This window comes from Microtus pennsylvanicus, chromosome 3 (genome assembly GCF_037038515.1).
Source record: "Microtus pennsylvanicus isolate mMicPen1 chromosome 3, mMicPen1.hap1, whole genome shotgun sequence".
Taxonomy (NCBI): Eukaryota; Metazoa; Chordata; class Mammalia; order Rodentia; family Cricetidae; genus Microtus; species Microtus pennsylvanicus.
Window position 1 is genome coordinate 15,210,953 of NC_134581.1, and position 17,131 is coordinate 15,228,083.

Consider the following 17,131-nt stretch of genomic DNA (forward strand, 5'->3'; position numbering starts at 1 on the left):
CTAGCCTTGAATTCAAAAGTTCGCCTGCCTCCACCTCCGGAGTGCTGGGATCAGATATTTAATCATGGCATATTTAAGCTAACTCATGGTTTTCTTGTTAAGATTTGAGTGCAATTTTAAAGCATTCTTATCAATTATTTCAATGCCACAAGGTCTCTAAAATTCACTCCCCTTTCCTGTACCAGAAAAATCAAGGTAACAAGTATATATGTCCTAAATTTAGTTTCACCTTCCGCCCCCATACTCCGGGTTTCTCTGTGCATCCCTGTCCTGGAACTTGCTCTGTAGACCAGGCTGGCCTTGAACTCACAGAGATCTGCCTGCCTCTGCCTCCTGAGTGCTGGGATTGAAGACATGTACCACCACTGCTCAGCTCTAATTTTAGTCTTAATGAGATATTTTAATAATCAAGAAGAGAAGAGGTTAGTTTACTACTCTGGAGGCAAAATACTCAAACTTTCTAGACTCAGCTACACAGTCTAATGCCAGCCCAGATACATAATGAGATCCAGCATTTGCCCAACAGGAGTGAAGTTGGAGGTTTTATCACGAGCATCACAGATAAATATCCTGGATTACCTAGAAACAGCAGGAACAACGCTAAGATCTCACTATCAACATTTTAAAGTTTTCAGAGCTTTTTAGTTCCTGGCTTGCCAGAGTAATACTAAACAAAGTAGATAACTTGAAGAAACCCACAGTAACTCTGTTGGGCTGGGGATGCAGCACAGTGGTAGAGCGCCTTCTACTATTCAAAAGGCCCTAGAGCACTGGGAAAGAAAGAAAGAAAGAAAGAAAGAAAGAAAGAAAGAAAGAAAGAAAGAAAGAAAGAAAGAAAGAAAGAGAAAAAAAAAGGCAAGTACAGGTAGTTCCTTCCTGACTAGGAATGCATCCCTGTTATGAGTAGCAGTGAGAGGCTACCAGGGCCCTCACACTAACCAACACCAGAAGACTGTTCCCATGCTGCCAAGAGAAGGAAGTCTCTTTGGGACACTGTGCAGACAGCTTCAATATCATACCGCATCTGGTCGCCCGTTGGCATCCTTTGGCTCCAGGTAGGGCTTCTTCTTTACTCGGTTCAGGTCTTCGTGCAATCCGTCGAGAATAAAGGCTAAGAGCTCCTGAGAGTCTTGTTGTTGGTAGCCAGAAAACTGAGGAGCGAATCGTCCCACTTGGGTCTATAACAAAAACAACTATATCAGGAGGTTTAATAAAGGAGGAGTGAAGAAGCAAAGTAAACAAGCAAAGCCAGAGGGGCAGCAGACACGACAAAGGTCAACTAGAACACGAGAAACCTCACCTGAGCAAACACCCAACTAACTCAAGAGCTACACTGAGACCTACAGCCCTGAGAAACAGCTCAGATCAGAGAGCCAAGAAAAACACAGACATGTAATCAGGCCATTATCCTGACAGGGGTAGGGAAGACACTCTCAGGTGATATACCCAAGTTCCGATGCCCCATTCCAATGTCCTCCTGTGGTTCAGTGTTAAATTACAAAACTTCAGAAATGATGCTGCGTCACTCAGAGGAGTCACACACAGCACAGCCCCACATCTCTCTCCAGCAACCCCCGAAACAGTTTCCAGTCACCACCAGCAGCAGCTGGGAGCTTATCAGAAACAAACTCCAAGGCCCTACTGAGATTCAACCACAAACTCCAGGGATGGGCCCATAATCTCCTGTAATAAGCCTTCCCAGAGACTATGATGCAGCCTAAGTATGATGCAGCCTAAAATTGGACAAGCTTTGTTCTACGTCTGTGTTGGCTAACATTTTAGCCACTAATTGAGAGGTTATTTAAATTTAAGTAAGTTGAAAATAAATAGTGCTAGGATATAGCTCAACTGTACTTGCTTAGCTTACACAAAGCCCTGGATTAAATTCCTAGCATCAATGACAAAGTTAAACACAATTTAAAATTGAGATTCTTTTTAAAAATTATTACTTTATGTGTATGGATGTTTTATCTGTATGTTTTTTGTGCCACCTGCCTATGTGGTACCCATAGGGGCCAGAAGGTTTTGGATCCCCAGGAACTGGAGTTACAAATGGTTATAAGCTACCATGTAGGTATTAAGAATCAAATCTAGACTCTCTAGAAGGGATCCACCTCTTCAGTGCTCCCAAACTGAGATTCTTGGTCATACTAACCACATTCTAAGTGTTCAGCAGCACCGGAGCTAATGCTACAACCAGACAGGACAGATATCAACTATGTCCATCAGGAAAGTGAGAAAGCACTATATTAGCCCAAAATGCGATTTGTAAATTGTTCACATTGGAATGAACCCAGTGTACTGCTGTCTAGTTTTAGTATTTTTTTTATGATTTAGTAAAGAAACAGTAATTTACTTGTATTTCTCAGGGATTAATGTGGCCAAGAAGATAAAAGAGAGTCTTCAGTATTAACCAGCCACTTGAGATTTCCTCACTGAGGGAAAAGATCTAAGTATTGACATTCATTAACCAGGAATGCTGGTCTACGGCCTTAGTCCCAACACTCAGAAGGCAGAAACAGGCTGAACTCTTTGAGTTTAAGGCCAGCCTGGTCTACAAACCAAGTTCCAGGACAGCCAGGGCCGTTACACAGAGAAATCCTGTCTTAAACAAACATAATAGACCCCACAGTACTAAGACAGACCTGGTGACAGAAATCTTTAATCCCAGTACCTGGGAGTTAAAGGCAGCTGGATTATGAGTTTGAGGACATCCCAGTCTATATAGTGAGCTCCAGGATAGACAGAAAACACAGTGAGAACCTGTTTCAAAAACCACAGCTCTGAATGACAGAAAAGAAGGATCTGATGACAAAAACTTTGAGTCTTAAATTCTACTTTTTGTTTGTTTTTGAGACAAGGTTTTTCTATACGGCTCTGGTTCCAGAGCAAGTTCCAGGATAGTCAAGGCTACACAGAGAAACTCTGTCTCGAAAAAACAAAAACCAAAACAATCAAAGAAACAAACAAAAACTGGACAAAAGAGTCAGGCAGTGGTGGCATACATCTTTAATCCCAGCACCCAGGAAATGGAGGCAGAGGGATTTCTATGAGTTCCAGAACAATCAGAGCTGTCCTGCAAAATCTCAAAAACAGCAAACAAAACAAAACAAACAAATAAAAAAGACAAGGGAATCTAAACAACAGGTTCAGCAGATAAAGTCACTTGCCCAATTCTCAGGATCTATGTGGTAGAGAGAACCAATTCCTACAAATTGTCCTCTAAGCTCTACACTTGTGCTATGGTGCATACAATACATGTGTGCACACGTGTATGAGAGTGCACACATACACACATAATGTAAAAACAATCTTTTCTTTTACGGAAAGAAAGGTAATATATCTCAACCTACTTTGAACATTCGAGGAGCCACATGAGTGTCCCTTCCAGACCACATCTGTTTGATGAGCTCTGCATAGGCCTCTGCAATCTCCCCTTTCATCCCCAGTGGGTTGTCTCTGTTGATCTCGGCTTCATACTCATCTTTGAGAAAGTATTCAGTCAGCGGAGCAGTATTGCTCAGGCACTGAAACAGAACAAAATCAGAGCTTACAACCCTTTCAGACAGCTGGGTGGTGGTGGCTGTGCCTTTAAACCCAGCACTCTTCCCAGAGGTAAAGGTAGGGGGGTCTCTGTGAGTTCAAGGCCAGCCTGGTCTACAAAATGAGTTCCAGGACAGCCAGGGCTATTAGACAGAGAAACCCTGTCTTGGAAAAACAAACAAACAAACAAACAAACCTTTCTACACAGCAGGAAGACAGAAAAGATAAACCAAGTTGTTCAACTAGGCTGATTTCAGACTCTTGGCAATCCTCCTGCCACCGCCTTCCAAGTACTCCATTGCAGGTATACAGACCCATATGAGAGTTCTTCAGTTGGAACCCTCCTGGACATTCTATTTGCTTCTCTTGGTTAACTTTAATCTATATCCTTCCCTCATGAGAAACCATTATTATGAATAAATTATGGTAGCTTTAAGTAAATGCCTAAGTCCTTCTAGCAAATTACCAAAATTGAAACTGCTCTAAGGAAACCCTGAACTTGCAGTTGGCTTCAAAAGTGAGGGCATGCTTGCTCCCCTCCCCACTTTTTTGGTTTTTCCTGGAATTTGCCCTGTAGACCAGGCTGACCTCGAACTCAGAGAGCTCTGCTGGGATTAAGGCCTGTGCCACCACAGCCTGGCCCAAGGGTGTTCTTAGAGACCTAGATCTTCCAGCTTTGCAGTTGAACTCTTCATCCCTTGCAGCCCAAGTCTATCACAATGTTATTTCATTGTATCTACCAATAAATACGAATGAATAAAGATAGATTTTTGAGATAAGATCTCCCTCTTTAGCCTAGGTCCTGAACAGAAGATCTTCCTGAGCTCTGGGATTACAGTCATAAACTACTATGCTAACACTGATTGTTGTGGTATCAATGCTAGAGACTGAATCCAGTATTGAGAATTCTAGGTATGACCCCTTTCTTTCTTACTTTTTTCAAGACAGGGTTTCTCTGTAGCTTTGGTGCCTATCCTGGAACTAGCTCTTGTAGACCAGGCTGGCCTTGAACCCAAAGAAAGCCAATTGTCTCTGCCTCCCGAGTGCTAGGATTAAAGGCGTGCGCCACCACCGCCCAGCTGGTAAGACCTCTATAATTGGGTCATATCCCCAGTCCTTTTCTCCTTTTTCTTTCTTTCTTTCTTTTTTCTTTCAAGACAGGGTTTCTCAGTAGCTATGGAGCCTGTCCTGGAACTCGTTCTCTAGACCAGACTCGCCACAAACTCAGAGATACACCTGCCTCTGCCTCCCAAGTGCTGGAATTAAGTGTGCATTACCACCGCCCAGCTCCCTTTTCTTTTGAAAGAAGATAAAAATTCATGTCTCAAAAAAACCACCACCAACCAGCTAAGCAACAGTAGTGTTAGGACTGCAAACACTGATGAAACCATTCTGAACTATCTGGTAGAAGATATCCTGGCAGAGACTTGTAAAAGGTGGTGAACTGGGGGGTGAACTAAGAGAAGACCCATTCTTCATTTAACAAACGCCCACCCAGTTTTATTTAGTTGGCAACTCTCCCCTTTACCTGCAAAGCAGAGTTCATGAAGCAGGTGTTCCCCAGGTTTCCAAGTCCACAGAGGCCAGGCTGTATATGAGGCGATGGGGGCTCCTGGCAATTATACGAAGCAGAGAAGCCAGATCCACTGAAAAACACAATCCACACCAGCAATAAAACCAAGTGCTGTATATATGCCCTTAGGATAACTTTTGGAGCTCTGCTTGAGCCTCTATAACTTGTGCCTGGTTGTAGTCTCATAAGGTAAATGCTCTCTACCTCCTCTGGTCCTCCAGAACCCCACCTTTACCTGACATGTTAGCAGGCAGTAAGTACAGGGAGAAATGCTATCAAATTTCTTCTTTTAGATTCTGGTGACTAATTTATATCATTCTAGGAGGCTATCAGACGAATTTAGGAAAGATTATCTTGGGAACCAAGTTCAAGAACTTGTATGTGCCATCCACTAGGCTACACCAGCCTTGACAGACATGAATGTTCGTTCATACACTCTTTCTGGTCTCGCTCTCTTCCTTTCTGCCTATGCTTTGGGCCTATGCCTATGCTCCTAAGATGCATGGAGAAAGGAACACAGCTGCTAAGGGGAAAAACAGGGCTCTGCCAGAACTGAGATATGTCCTTTACAGCTGCCATTTGACCAGCCCATCCCTTTACATATGCGATCTCCTTATACCTTGCCCTCAAGACTATATGGCTTAGACTGGAGAAAACACCACACAGCAAAAGGACAAGTAATGAAAGTCAGAACTAGGCAGCATGCTTTACTGCAGGTAGGAAATGGAGTGAAAAGCCACATGCAGCACATTCTCCCAGGAAGCTCTAATTCTACAAGGTTTATCTTGGCAAAAGAGCATTCCAGATACTCATGGAAAAAGGGAGGAAAAGCAAAGTAAAAGGCCTGTTCTTACCCCCTGCTGACACCGGAACTGTGCATCCCAGAGGTGTTAGTGCTATCACCATTTGCAATGAGAGAGGCAGACACTGAGGAATAGGGACTTGCAGATGGTTTTGGAGAGGTAGTAAAATTCCTGCTAGGTGCAGTGCTTGATCTGGGAGAGAGAAGCAAAAACAACACTACTGCTTGTTTGCAAAGTACAGGCCCATTCAATGCCTTAGGTTTCTTCTCTATAAAACACTCTTCAGGTGTGCTTCATGGCTCGTGCCTGGACACCCCGAACTCAGAAAGCTGAGACAGGATTATGAGCTTGAGGCTAGTCTGTTCTACATTACATAGAAAGAGAAGGGAGGAAAGAAGCATTCTCCATTCTTAGACTACAAAAACCCTGTCTTCATACCACCAGTAGAGATATGAAGTGGAAATAAGAGAACCGCTGGACGCTCCTGGTCTGGGCTCAGGTCAACTAGGTTCAAGTAGGCAGCAGCAAACAACAAAAGAGTGTCTCAAACTGGTGCGAGGCAAGGACTGACATCTGAAATTGATCTTTGACTCCCACAAGTAGGCTCTGGCATGTGTGTGCCTGTCTTTATATACACAAAGACAGACACACACACACTTTCTCCCCCCACCTCCACTCTTCAAGGGCCAGTGTGATAGATAGTTCAGCAGGTTAAATCTGACCCATCCCAAATTCTATGACTTGATAATTCCTCCCTGAGTTTTGTCTACACTGTTTATAAATCAGTGTGCACATGTGCTTTTCTTTCTTTTGGTTTTTGTTTTGAGACAGAGTTTCTATATAGCTTTGAAGTCTAACCTAGAACTAGCTCTTGTAGACCAGGCTGGCCTTGAACTCACAGAGATCCTACCGCCTCTGCCCCCGAGTGCTGGGATTAAAGCTGTGCGCCACCACTGCCTAGCACAGTGCTTTTCTTACTGATCTCATTTCCTGACCCAACACACTGCCTACTTATGGCTGCATCCTCAAGCACACAGCATCTGACACTGCACTTGAAACAGCAAAAGACTGTGCCCTCTGGAACACCATTTAACACTTACTCTAACCAACCACGTGGTACTGAGAGACTCCAGCCTCCGTGGAATCTTAAGAGGGCACTGCTCTCCTCCAAAAGTCATCTCCCTTAATGGAAATTCTTTAGGCACCAGAGTGTGGGAAGGGTAGGGAGAAGCAAAGATAATACAAAGAGGGACAAGTAAAGCAGCCTACAAAGCCAGGACAACCAGCCTGCCTCTGCTCTGAATTACCAACTGGACTTCACAGACTGCAAGCCAACCACTTAGAGCAGTGGTTCTCAACCTTCCTAATGCTGCAACCTAAAGATACAGTTCTTCAATGGGCAGAGGTGGCACACGCCTTTAATCCCAGAACTCAGAAGGTAGACACAGGCAGATCTCTGTCAATTTGAAGCTAGCATGGTCTACAGAGTGAGTTCCAGGACAGTCAGGGCTTTTACACAGAGAAACCCTGTCTCAAAACACCAAAGCAAACCTACCAACAAACAAACAAACAAAACAAAACACCAAAAAGAGATATAGTTCTTCAAGTTGTGGTAACCTCCACCCATAAAATTATTTTTATTGTTACTTTGTAACTCTAATTTTGCTGCTGTCATGAATTATAACGTAAATTCTGTGTCTTCCGAAGGTCTTGTGGCCCTGTGAAAGGATCATTTGATGCTGAAGGAGCTGACCCAGAGGTGGAGAACTGCTAACCTAGAGGGTTCCTGGTTTAGGGTTTGGTTTCTGTGTTCTGTGGCACTTTTAGTTAAGAAGAGAGCTGTCATCTGGGCAGTGATAATGCACGCCTTTAGTCCCAACACTCAGGAGGCAGAGGCAAGCAGATCTCTATGAGTTCGAGGTCAGCCTGGTCTACAGAGCAAGTTCCAGGACGGCTTCAAAGACAGAGAAATCTTGTCTTGGGGGTAAAAAAAAAGAGCTGTCTAGTCTGATCTTTGCTGTTTGCTTCCCTACTGCTGCTGTCACAAATTTCTACAAACTCAGGGGCTTTCAAGATAACACAACTGTGCACTACCATTCAATTATTGAAGTTAAAAGTCTAAATTAGGAGGGGCTAGAGAGATGATTAAGAGTGCTTGTTGCTTCTGCAAAAGACCCAGGTTCCCAGTATCCATATTGCAAACACAACCAGCTGTAACTCCAGTACCAGGGAGTCCAACACCCTTTTCTGGCATCCGCATCCACAGGCACCAGGCACACATAATATACAGACATACATACAAGCAAAATGCCCATACACGTAAATAATTAAGTCAGGAGTGGTGATGCACACCTTTAATCCCAGTACTCAAGAGGTAGAGGCAGGTATGGCTCTCTGTGAGTTCAAAGCCAGCCTGGTCTACAGAGTGAGTTCCAGGACAACCAGGGGTCCTACACAGAAAAATCCTGCTTCAAAAAGCCAAAATAAATGAATGATGAATGCATAAATAACAATGGAAAAAAGTCCAAAGGAGTTCTGAGTAAAAGTCAAGGGATCCAACATACAGTCCTTGTAGACTTTCCATTCTTCTCACATCTGGGCTCATTCACTGCCTTGCCTCTGCTTCTGATCGCAAAGCTACCCTGACTCTCCAGCCTCCCTTTCACTTACAGGGAGCCTTGTGATTACACTGGGTCCACCTGAAAAGGCTCCCGATTTCAACATTATTAATTCAATCACACCTGCAAAACATATTCATAAGTTCTTATGATAGGGAGACAGGCATTTTGTGGCAAAAAGGGTATTCTATTTTTTCAAGGTTTTTTTTGCATACATATATATGATGTGTATGTGTGTGAAAGGTGTATGCATGGGAAATGTGAATGTGTGTTTTCATATATGTGGAAGCTGAGGTTGATTGCTCTTCGCCTTACATTTTGAGGCAAGGTCTCTCACTGACCTGAGTTCACCACTTTGGCTAGTCTGGCTAGTCAACTTGCTCCAGAAATTCCCAGTCTCCATATTTCCTGTGTACTAGGATGATGGTCAGGCTACAACACCCACCCAAGACAGTTGAGTTCTGGGAATGTGAGCTCTAGTCTTCATGCCTACATGGCAAGCAATTTTCTTGCTGAGCCATCACCACAGCCACAGGCTTTTTGTTTATTTTTGTAGGCATGATTTCCTACAGACCACACTAGCCTAGAACTCACTATGTACCAGACAATGACCCTGAACTCCTCCTCCTACCTCCACCAAATGTTCTCACAGGCTGGGATTGCAGGAATATGCCACCACACCTGGATCTATCTTTGTCATCAGGTGAGGAAACAGTACAACATCATAAAGAAGAGCCATCACTTTTTTCTGCAACCTTCTAAGCCTGTACACAATTCCACAAGTCACAGGTATCTCCTGAGGTAACTGTGCTTGGAATCCAAATCTAGTAGCTGAGCAGGCCACAGAGCAGAGGTGAGTGGCAGCAAGCCATCTCCTTTAAGTCATACAAGACCTCATCCTAATCCCCCTCTTCCTTTCAAAGCCTCTAAACTACAAGAAGAAAAGTAAAGGAGCTTAACAGAAACAAAGTCACTTTTGGCAAGTGCCATATTAGCTCTGAACTTCTCTTCTTCCTCCTCTTCCATCCATGTTAAGACCCTGACAGGTCTTACACTACGAAGCAAGCTACTTTCCAAAGGCTGGTGCTTCAAACGCTATGCAATTTGGATGAGAAACTTGATTTTTCCATCTAATTTAGAATAACTCTCTTCCTCTTCCCCTTTCTCTGCACCTGTAGGCCCAAGATACATGGGAGAGAAGGTTCACTTACTTTGACTGCGGGGTCTGCCTGGGCCATGTGCCATCTTCATTTTGGGGCTCAATTACTAGCACCTGAGTGAAAGGGGAAACCAAATGAGCATAGTGCAACACACCCCACTTCTGACATGCTTACTCCAGAAGACTTCTTGACATACATCCTGGTCAGAGCTGCCTGTCTGAGCATGGCCTGGGCCCTCCTACCTGACCCTGGTACAGCCCAGCATCCTGGATAGTGTTGTCTAGCTTGCTCAACTGCTCGTAGGTGTTGCTCATGTATTTGTTCCAAAGCCGAGTTTCACGCTCTGCAGGGATGTTGAATAGCTTCCTCATCTCCTTCTCGATGGTTGCTAGGAACAGGCAAAAACATAATTCAGGGCTGTCTCCAGAGATAAAGACAGCCAAGGCAAACGAATCTCTGCGCTTCTTCCTTCTCAAATATTAATGGAAGATCAGGAGCAAGTATGTTCACAGACCTTAACTTGTTTATACTCCTAAGGCCAATCACCTTTCAAAGGCCTCACTGTAAGAAGAAGCTCACTTGGGTGTGGTGGCTTTTGCCTGTTAATCCCAGCACTCGGGAGACTGAGGTGGAGGGCTCCAACAAGTTCAAAGCTACTAGAAAGTCTTAGGTCAGCATGAGCTATAGTCCTCAAAAGAACAAAAACAAAGCAAAACAAAGGCCGAACGGTGGTGGCGCACGCCTTTAATCCCAGCACTTGGGAGGCAGAGGCAGGCGGATCTCTGTGAGTTCGAGACCAGCCTGGTCTACAAGAGCTAGTTCCAGGACAGGCTCCAAAAACCACAGTGAAACCCTGTCTTGAAAAACAAAAACAAAGCAAAACAAAAAAAGACAAGGAAGAGAAGAAAAGGAAAAAAAGAAAGGCAACATAAAAAATTAGAAAACTAAAAGCTGGATGATAATAGTGCACACATCATCCTAGCACTTGAGGGGCAAAGACAGGAGAACCTCTGGGTTCAAGGTCAGCCTGGTCTAAGTAGGGAGTTCCAGGACAGCCTGGGAAATCCTGTCTTAAAAACCGAACAGACAAACAAATCAAGAAAAAGCCAGGGGCTGGGGAGATGGCTCAGTGGTTAAGAGCACTGTCTGCTCTTCCAGAGGTCCTGAGTTCAATTCCCAGCAACCACATGGTGGCTCCAAACCATCTGTAAAGAGATCTGGCGCCCTTCTCTGGCGTGTAGAGGCAGAAAGTTGTATACATAATAAATAAATCTTTAAAAAAGAAAAAAAAAAAAAAAGAAAAAGCCAGGCAAGCCCGGCGATGGTGGCGCACGTCTTTAATCCCAGCACTCGGGAGGCAGAGGCAGGTGGATCTCTGTGAGTTCAAGACCAGCCTGGTCTACAGAGCTAGTTCCAGGACAGGCTCCAAAGCCACAGAGAAACCCTGTCTCGAAAAACCAAAAAAAAAAAAAGGAAAAAGCCAGGCAGTGGTGGTGAACACCTTTCATCTCAGCACTTGGGAAACAGAGGCAGGTGAACCTGAGATCACTGCCAACCTGGTCTAAAGAGTGAATTCCAGGAAAGCAAGTGCAACACAAAGAAACCCTGTCTTGAAATTAACCCCCCACCCACCAAAAAAGGAAAGAAAGAAAGAAAGAAAGAAAGAAAGAAAGAAAGAAAGAAAGAGAGAGAGAAAAAAAGCTAGCTCTATGGTCATTATTGTTAGATACACACACACACACACACACACACACACATGAAATGCGACCTGAGTTCATCTGGCCACCAATTTTAGAGGGAGTGGGGGAGGCCATGGGAGAGATTTGAGGAACACAGGAAGGGCTGGAGGAAAGAGGGAAGGGAAGGAAAGTGATTTAATTTTTAACTAAAATTTTAGAAAAAAAACCTTAGCTCTTAGCCAGGTATGGTGATATCACCTATAATTTAGCAACTGAGACACTGATGCAGAGGGCCAAGAGTCTGAGGCCATCTGAGCTACACAGCAAAACTCCATCTAAAAGAAAGGGGGCTTAGTTCAAGTAGACTGTGGATGTGGTTCAGTGGCAGAGTGCTTGCTTAGCTTAGTAAGAGGTCCTGAGAGTGATGCACAGCTACACCAGAAAAACAAAACAAAACAAAAAAAGAAAAGAAAAAACACCTGTCATTTTTCCCCCGAGAATGTGGAAGTTTTGTTTTCTTAATTTTTATGTGTATGGATTTTTTTTTGCCTGCATGTACATCTGTACATCATGTGTGTCTATACCCTCAGGAGGCCAGAAGATAGTGTGGATGTGTGGAATTAAAGTTCAGAAGAGCTGTAGTTTGAATGAGTACGGCCCCCACGGCTCATATGTATTAGGGGAACTATTTGGAAAGGATTAGGCAGTGTGGCCCTGGTGGAGAAGGTGTACCACTGGGAGGTTTCCAAAGCCCATGCTAGGCCCAGCGGTGTGCTCTCTTGCACTCCCTCTCTCTCCCTCTCTCTCTGCCTCAGCACCATGCTTGCCTCCTTTCTGTCATGATAACCATGGACTAACGCTCTCAAACTGCAAGCAAGTCCCCAATTAAATGTTTTCTTTGATAAGAGCTGCCTTGGTCATGGCCTCTTCAAAGGAACCAAACACTAACTAAAACAGTTGTGAACTGCCCTGTGGATGCTAGAAATTAAATATAGGTCCTCTGGAAGAACACTGGTGCTCTTAACTGCTGAGCCATCTCTCCAGTCACTGTTTTTCTTTGTGAGGGTATGTACTTGTTAGTGTGGGTATGTGTGCATGTGGGAGCCAGAGATTGTCTTTAGGTATCTTTCCACCTTTTATTTTTTGAGACAGGGTCTCCCTCTGAACCTAAAGATTTGATTTACCTGGGGTTGCTGGTTGTTGTCTTAACTACCCAAGTGCTGAGGTCAAAGGTATATACCACATCTGGGTCCCTTATGTAGGTACTAGGGAGATGAGCTCAGCTCCTCACGCCTGCACAGAAGGAACACACCTATAGAGCCACCTCCGGAGCCTTGTTTGGGTTTAGTTCTCTGAAACAGGGTCTCAAACTCTTGGCAGATCCTCAAGTCTCTGCATTCCACCTGCTAGGACTACAGATGTTAGCTACTATGCCCAGCTCAAATAATAGAGGGTGTTCTATCTTTATTTTCATTTGGGATTTGAGGTTGTGTGAGGTCCTTATACAAGTAACTGACACTGAGCTACCCCTTAGATCCTGGCTGAGATTTCTGGTAAGTTACTCTTTAACTTCTCTGACTCTACTTACATTCCTTCATCCTTTTTAGAGAAGACAAGTGAGTATGAATCACCAGGCAGTGGTGGCGCAGGCCTTTAATCTCAGCACTCAGGAGGTAGAGAGAGAGGATCTCTGTGAGTTCAAGGCCAGCCTAGTCTACGTGTGAGTTCCAAGACAGGTTTCAAAGCTACACAGAGAAACTGTCTCAAAAAAACAAAACAAACAAGCCAAAAAAATATGAGTATAAATCAGACTTGGTCTTGTACAGCACAGCTTTTAAAACTTCTGTGAGATCATGTAACAATGTGTGGGGAATGCAAGGGGTGGGGGATAGGGGCTAGAGGGGGACAGACAATGGGACAATAAGACCTCCATATGAGATCATGTAACTGAATGTATAGGGAATGGGGAGGTGACAATAAGCTGGGTGTGGTGGCACATGCCTTTAATTACAAAATTCAGGAGGCAGAAGCAGGTGAAGCTCTGAGTTTGAGGCCAGCCTGGTTTACATAATGAGTTCCAAGACAACCAGAGCACATAATAAACTTGCTCTCAAATACATATAGACACACACAAGCCTTCAGAAAAAAAAAAACATAAAAGTAGCAATGCTAAAAGGTTTCTGAACATGTAACAACCAAAATTAACTCAGAATCTAACACCCAAAGAGAGCTGAGTGTAGTGGTGAGCACTTGGGAAGTAGAGGCAGAAGGACCAGGAACTCAAGGCTAGACTGTGTCAGAAGAGATGAGACCAACTCATTTTACACGAGACCCTATCTCAAGGGCAAGAAAATCACATCTGTAAAGAACCTGAAGTACTTTTGGTGCCACACTACTGCAGCCTTACTTCTAAACACACAACACGCATGCTCTGCCTTACACATGCCATCAGACCACGCTGCATCAGACCAATACTGTCTGAAACAACATAGCTCAGACTCGGGACTACTCTATGTAATGAAATGCAGTGTTTTTACTGTACACATACAGGTTTGTGTCCCAAAAAACTTAAAGAATTTGGGCTGGTGATGTGGCTTAGCTGATAGGATTGCCTAGCATACATGTACCACATGTATGACCCTTAGAATCGTTTATATAAACCAGACACGCAGGAAGTGGAGACAGGAGGATCAGGAATACAAGGTTATCCGTGGCCATATACTGAGTTCAAGTCTGCTTGAACTATTCTTCTGACCATCTGGATGCCCAAGTCCCATTCTAAAGAGCACACTTCCCAGGTCTGGTTCTTCATAACAATTCTCTCAGGAGAAAACTTCCAAGTCAGGACCGACAACCACAGCTTGGTAACAAGTGTTGAGAGAGCACCCCAGCTCCCCTTCCATCAATTACAATACCCTGCATTCTCTCACCAGGTACCCAGAACCCTGGCCAGCTGCTTACCAATGGTGTCTGCTTTGCTAAAATGGCAACTTAGCACATTGGTGGGGTCACTGTTCTCACAGAGCTTCAGTTCCAGCAAATACACCTCCACTTTGCAGTGCTTGACAAACAGGCCATGCTCCACAACCTGTGAACAAGAGGCAGGGGTGACTGAGCCATGGCTGGACACCTGGGCATTCTTGGAAACGATATGCCTCAGCAGCAGCAGCAAAAAACTAAAACCTCTCAAAAAAGTTTTCTTCAGAAATTCTTTGTTTCTGATTCAAATGTAGCCTTGGCTGGCTTGGAACTCACTATGGAGACCAGGCTGGCCTAAAACTCACAAAAATCTGCCTGCCTCTGCCTTCTAAGAGCTAGAATTAAAGGCATTCATCACCACGTCTGGTCTAAGGAGTACAAATTTTTACTCATTTTTAGAAAGCACAGAATTAATTCATCAGCATATATCCCTGGAGTTACAAGCCCCCCACACCCTATAATGAGAACCAAGTACACCTTCATGGAACCAGAGATCTGCCAGGGTACAACACCACGCCTATATGCAGGTCTCCGAGATCAATTTTGGCCCTTGTAGAGTTTGTCAAAGTAAAAAGCTATAAAATATAGGTAAAACCTTGGGGAGAGGGGGAGCAGAGTGATGGCAATGGCAGTGTCGCACACCTTTAATCCCAGAACTAGAGAGGCAGAGGCAGGAGGATCTTTTGAGTTCCCAGGCCAGCCTGGTCTACAAACCGGGTTCTGGACAGCCAGAGTTGCTACACAGAGAAACTCTGTTGAAACAACAACAACAAAAAAAAAAAATCAAAAAACAAGAAACAAACAAAAACAGAAAAAAGAAAGAAAAAAAAGAAAAGCAAATACCTGAGAGACAAGGTAGTGGTCTCATGAGTTCTGTCCACCAAAGGCACTAAACCATGCTCTGTCTCAGAATGTATCTTCCTTGTTCTGGGACAAACACCTACTTTCTGACTACTCAGCAGTACAGTCAGCCTCATGGGCAGAGGAGAAATGGTATTAGAAGAGTTATTAGAGGTCAGGTGGTAGTAGCACGTCTTTAAATCCCAGCACTTGGGAGGCAGAGGCAGGAGGATCTCTGTGAGTTCGAGGCCAGCCTGGTCTAACAGAGACAGTCAAGGCCACACAGAAACCCTGTCTTTAGAAAAAAAGAAAAGCCGGGCGGTGGTGGCGCACGCCTTTAATCCCAGTCTGGTCTACAAGAGCTAGTTCCAGGACAGGCTCCAAAACCACAAAGAAACCCTGTCTCGAAAAACCAAATAAATAAATAAATAAAAATAAAAAAAAGAAAAAGAAAAAAAGAGGCTAGTTCCAGGGCAGCCAGAATTATTACAAAAGGACCCTGTCTCAACCTCTCCTCAAGGCTACACAGAGAATCCCTGTCTTAAAAAAAAAAAAAAAAAAAAAAGGTAGCCCAACAAAAACAAAAAACACCAAAGTTATCCGGTGAGCATGGTGGCTCACACTCGTAATCTTGGTACCCAGGAGGTTCAAAGAAAAGGTTCAGCTGTCACTGTTCGAGGCCTACCTGAGCCACAAGTGAGTTGGGTAACTCAAGGAAAAACAGAAGGTTGAAGATATAGCTTAGTGCTAGAACACTTGTTTAGCATATATAACGCCCCTAGGGACCATTTCCAGTACTAGAAAAAAGAAAGAGCAGCAATATATTAGTTTATATTCATTTGGCCCAACTGAAGAGTCCCATAAAGTGGTCTAAGCACTAACGGACGTCCTAAACTACCAGACAGCTCTGATATTTGGAGGCCACTTTTCAACATCCTGAGTTACTCACAAACCATTTTATTTCCTAGATAGAACGAGAAACAACCCAGAGAGTCTCTCAGGTCAGAAGCAGGAAATGATCAAGATAAGGCTAGCCTGGGCAACACAGAAATCCTGTCTCAGGAAACAAAATGTCTCAAGATGTAGTGGTAATGTCTTTAATCCTAGCACTTGGGAGGAAGAGGCAGGAGAATCTGAGTTTGGGGAATATGGTATACAAAGCAAGTTCCAGGACAGCAAGGGCTATGCAGAAAAACCTGTCTCAAAATCCAAAACAAACAAGGTATAGATACTTGCTTTCAATCACTACATTCATCTTCCCAGGAAATCAACAGAAGTCAGTGTACCAGGGAGAACTCAGACACACACCTAGCAGGTTATAAGAACTCAGGTACTCACTTTTCTGACAATGGGCTGCTGGCCTTCCACACAGCCGTACCAATTTAGCAATTTATTCCAGGCTTCAGTTGGGACCAACACATAGTCCAGCTCATCAATTAAGTGTTCCTTCAAGGTCTGACTTTCAGGATCTGAAAAGAAATTAGCACATACCTCATTTTTCTTCTCCCCAGAATATTTTCCAAACTTAGGTATTTCATGAAAAAGATTCAACAGGAACAAGTACAACATTCCAAAATTTTGTCACTGGCCATAACCCAGAACAGACCTGACCACTCTTTATTCGTCTTTGGTCATGTTTTATGAGGCACTTCTATTTCTTCTATAATTAGAAAGGAAAGTAAGCTAGAATCTGTGACTCATCCTTGTAGTTCTAGCTACTCAAGCTGAGAATGGTTAGAGCCCTAAAATTCAAGGCCAGCTAGGGCAGCATAGCCAGATTCCATCTCAAAAAGAATAGGAAGGGTAGAAGGCAAAAGATCTTTGTTCATTTTTTTTTTTCTTTTTTTGGTTTTTCGAGACAGGGTTTCTCTGTGGTTTTGGAGCCTGTCCTGGAACTAGCTCTTGTAGACCAGGCTGGTCTCAAACTCACCGAGAT

General features: G+C 43.9%; 1 protein-coding gene across 2 annotated transcripts in view; it reads right to left on the minus strand.

Annotated features, from left to right (window-relative positions):
• Usp4 (ubiquitin specific peptidase 4) overlaps positions 1–17,131 on the minus strand; it is a 39,403-nt gene that overhangs the window by 16,651 nt on the left and 5,621 nt on the right. Inside the window, exons 3-10 of one of the 2 annotated variants that reach the window (XM_075964614.1) lie at positions 16,534–16,664; positions 14,338–14,464; positions 9,940–10,085; positions 9,749–9,810; positions 5,971–6,111; positions 5,072–5,189; positions 3,354–3,527; positions 1,020–1,178 (exon numbers count right to left, since the gene is read on the minus strand). In XM_075964614.1, coding sequence (XP_075820729.1) covers positions 1,020–1,178; positions 3,354–3,527; positions 5,072–5,189; positions 5,971–6,111; positions 9,749–9,810; positions 9,940–10,085; positions 14,338–14,464; positions 16,534–16,664 — 1,058 coding nt within the window. The remainder of the gene's footprint in view (positions 1–1,019; positions 1,179–3,353; positions 3,528–5,071; positions 5,190–5,970; positions 6,112–9,748; positions 9,811–9,939; positions 10,086–14,337; positions 14,465–16,533; positions 16,665–17,131) is intronic. The other variant, XM_075964615.1, reaches the window with a different exon arrangement.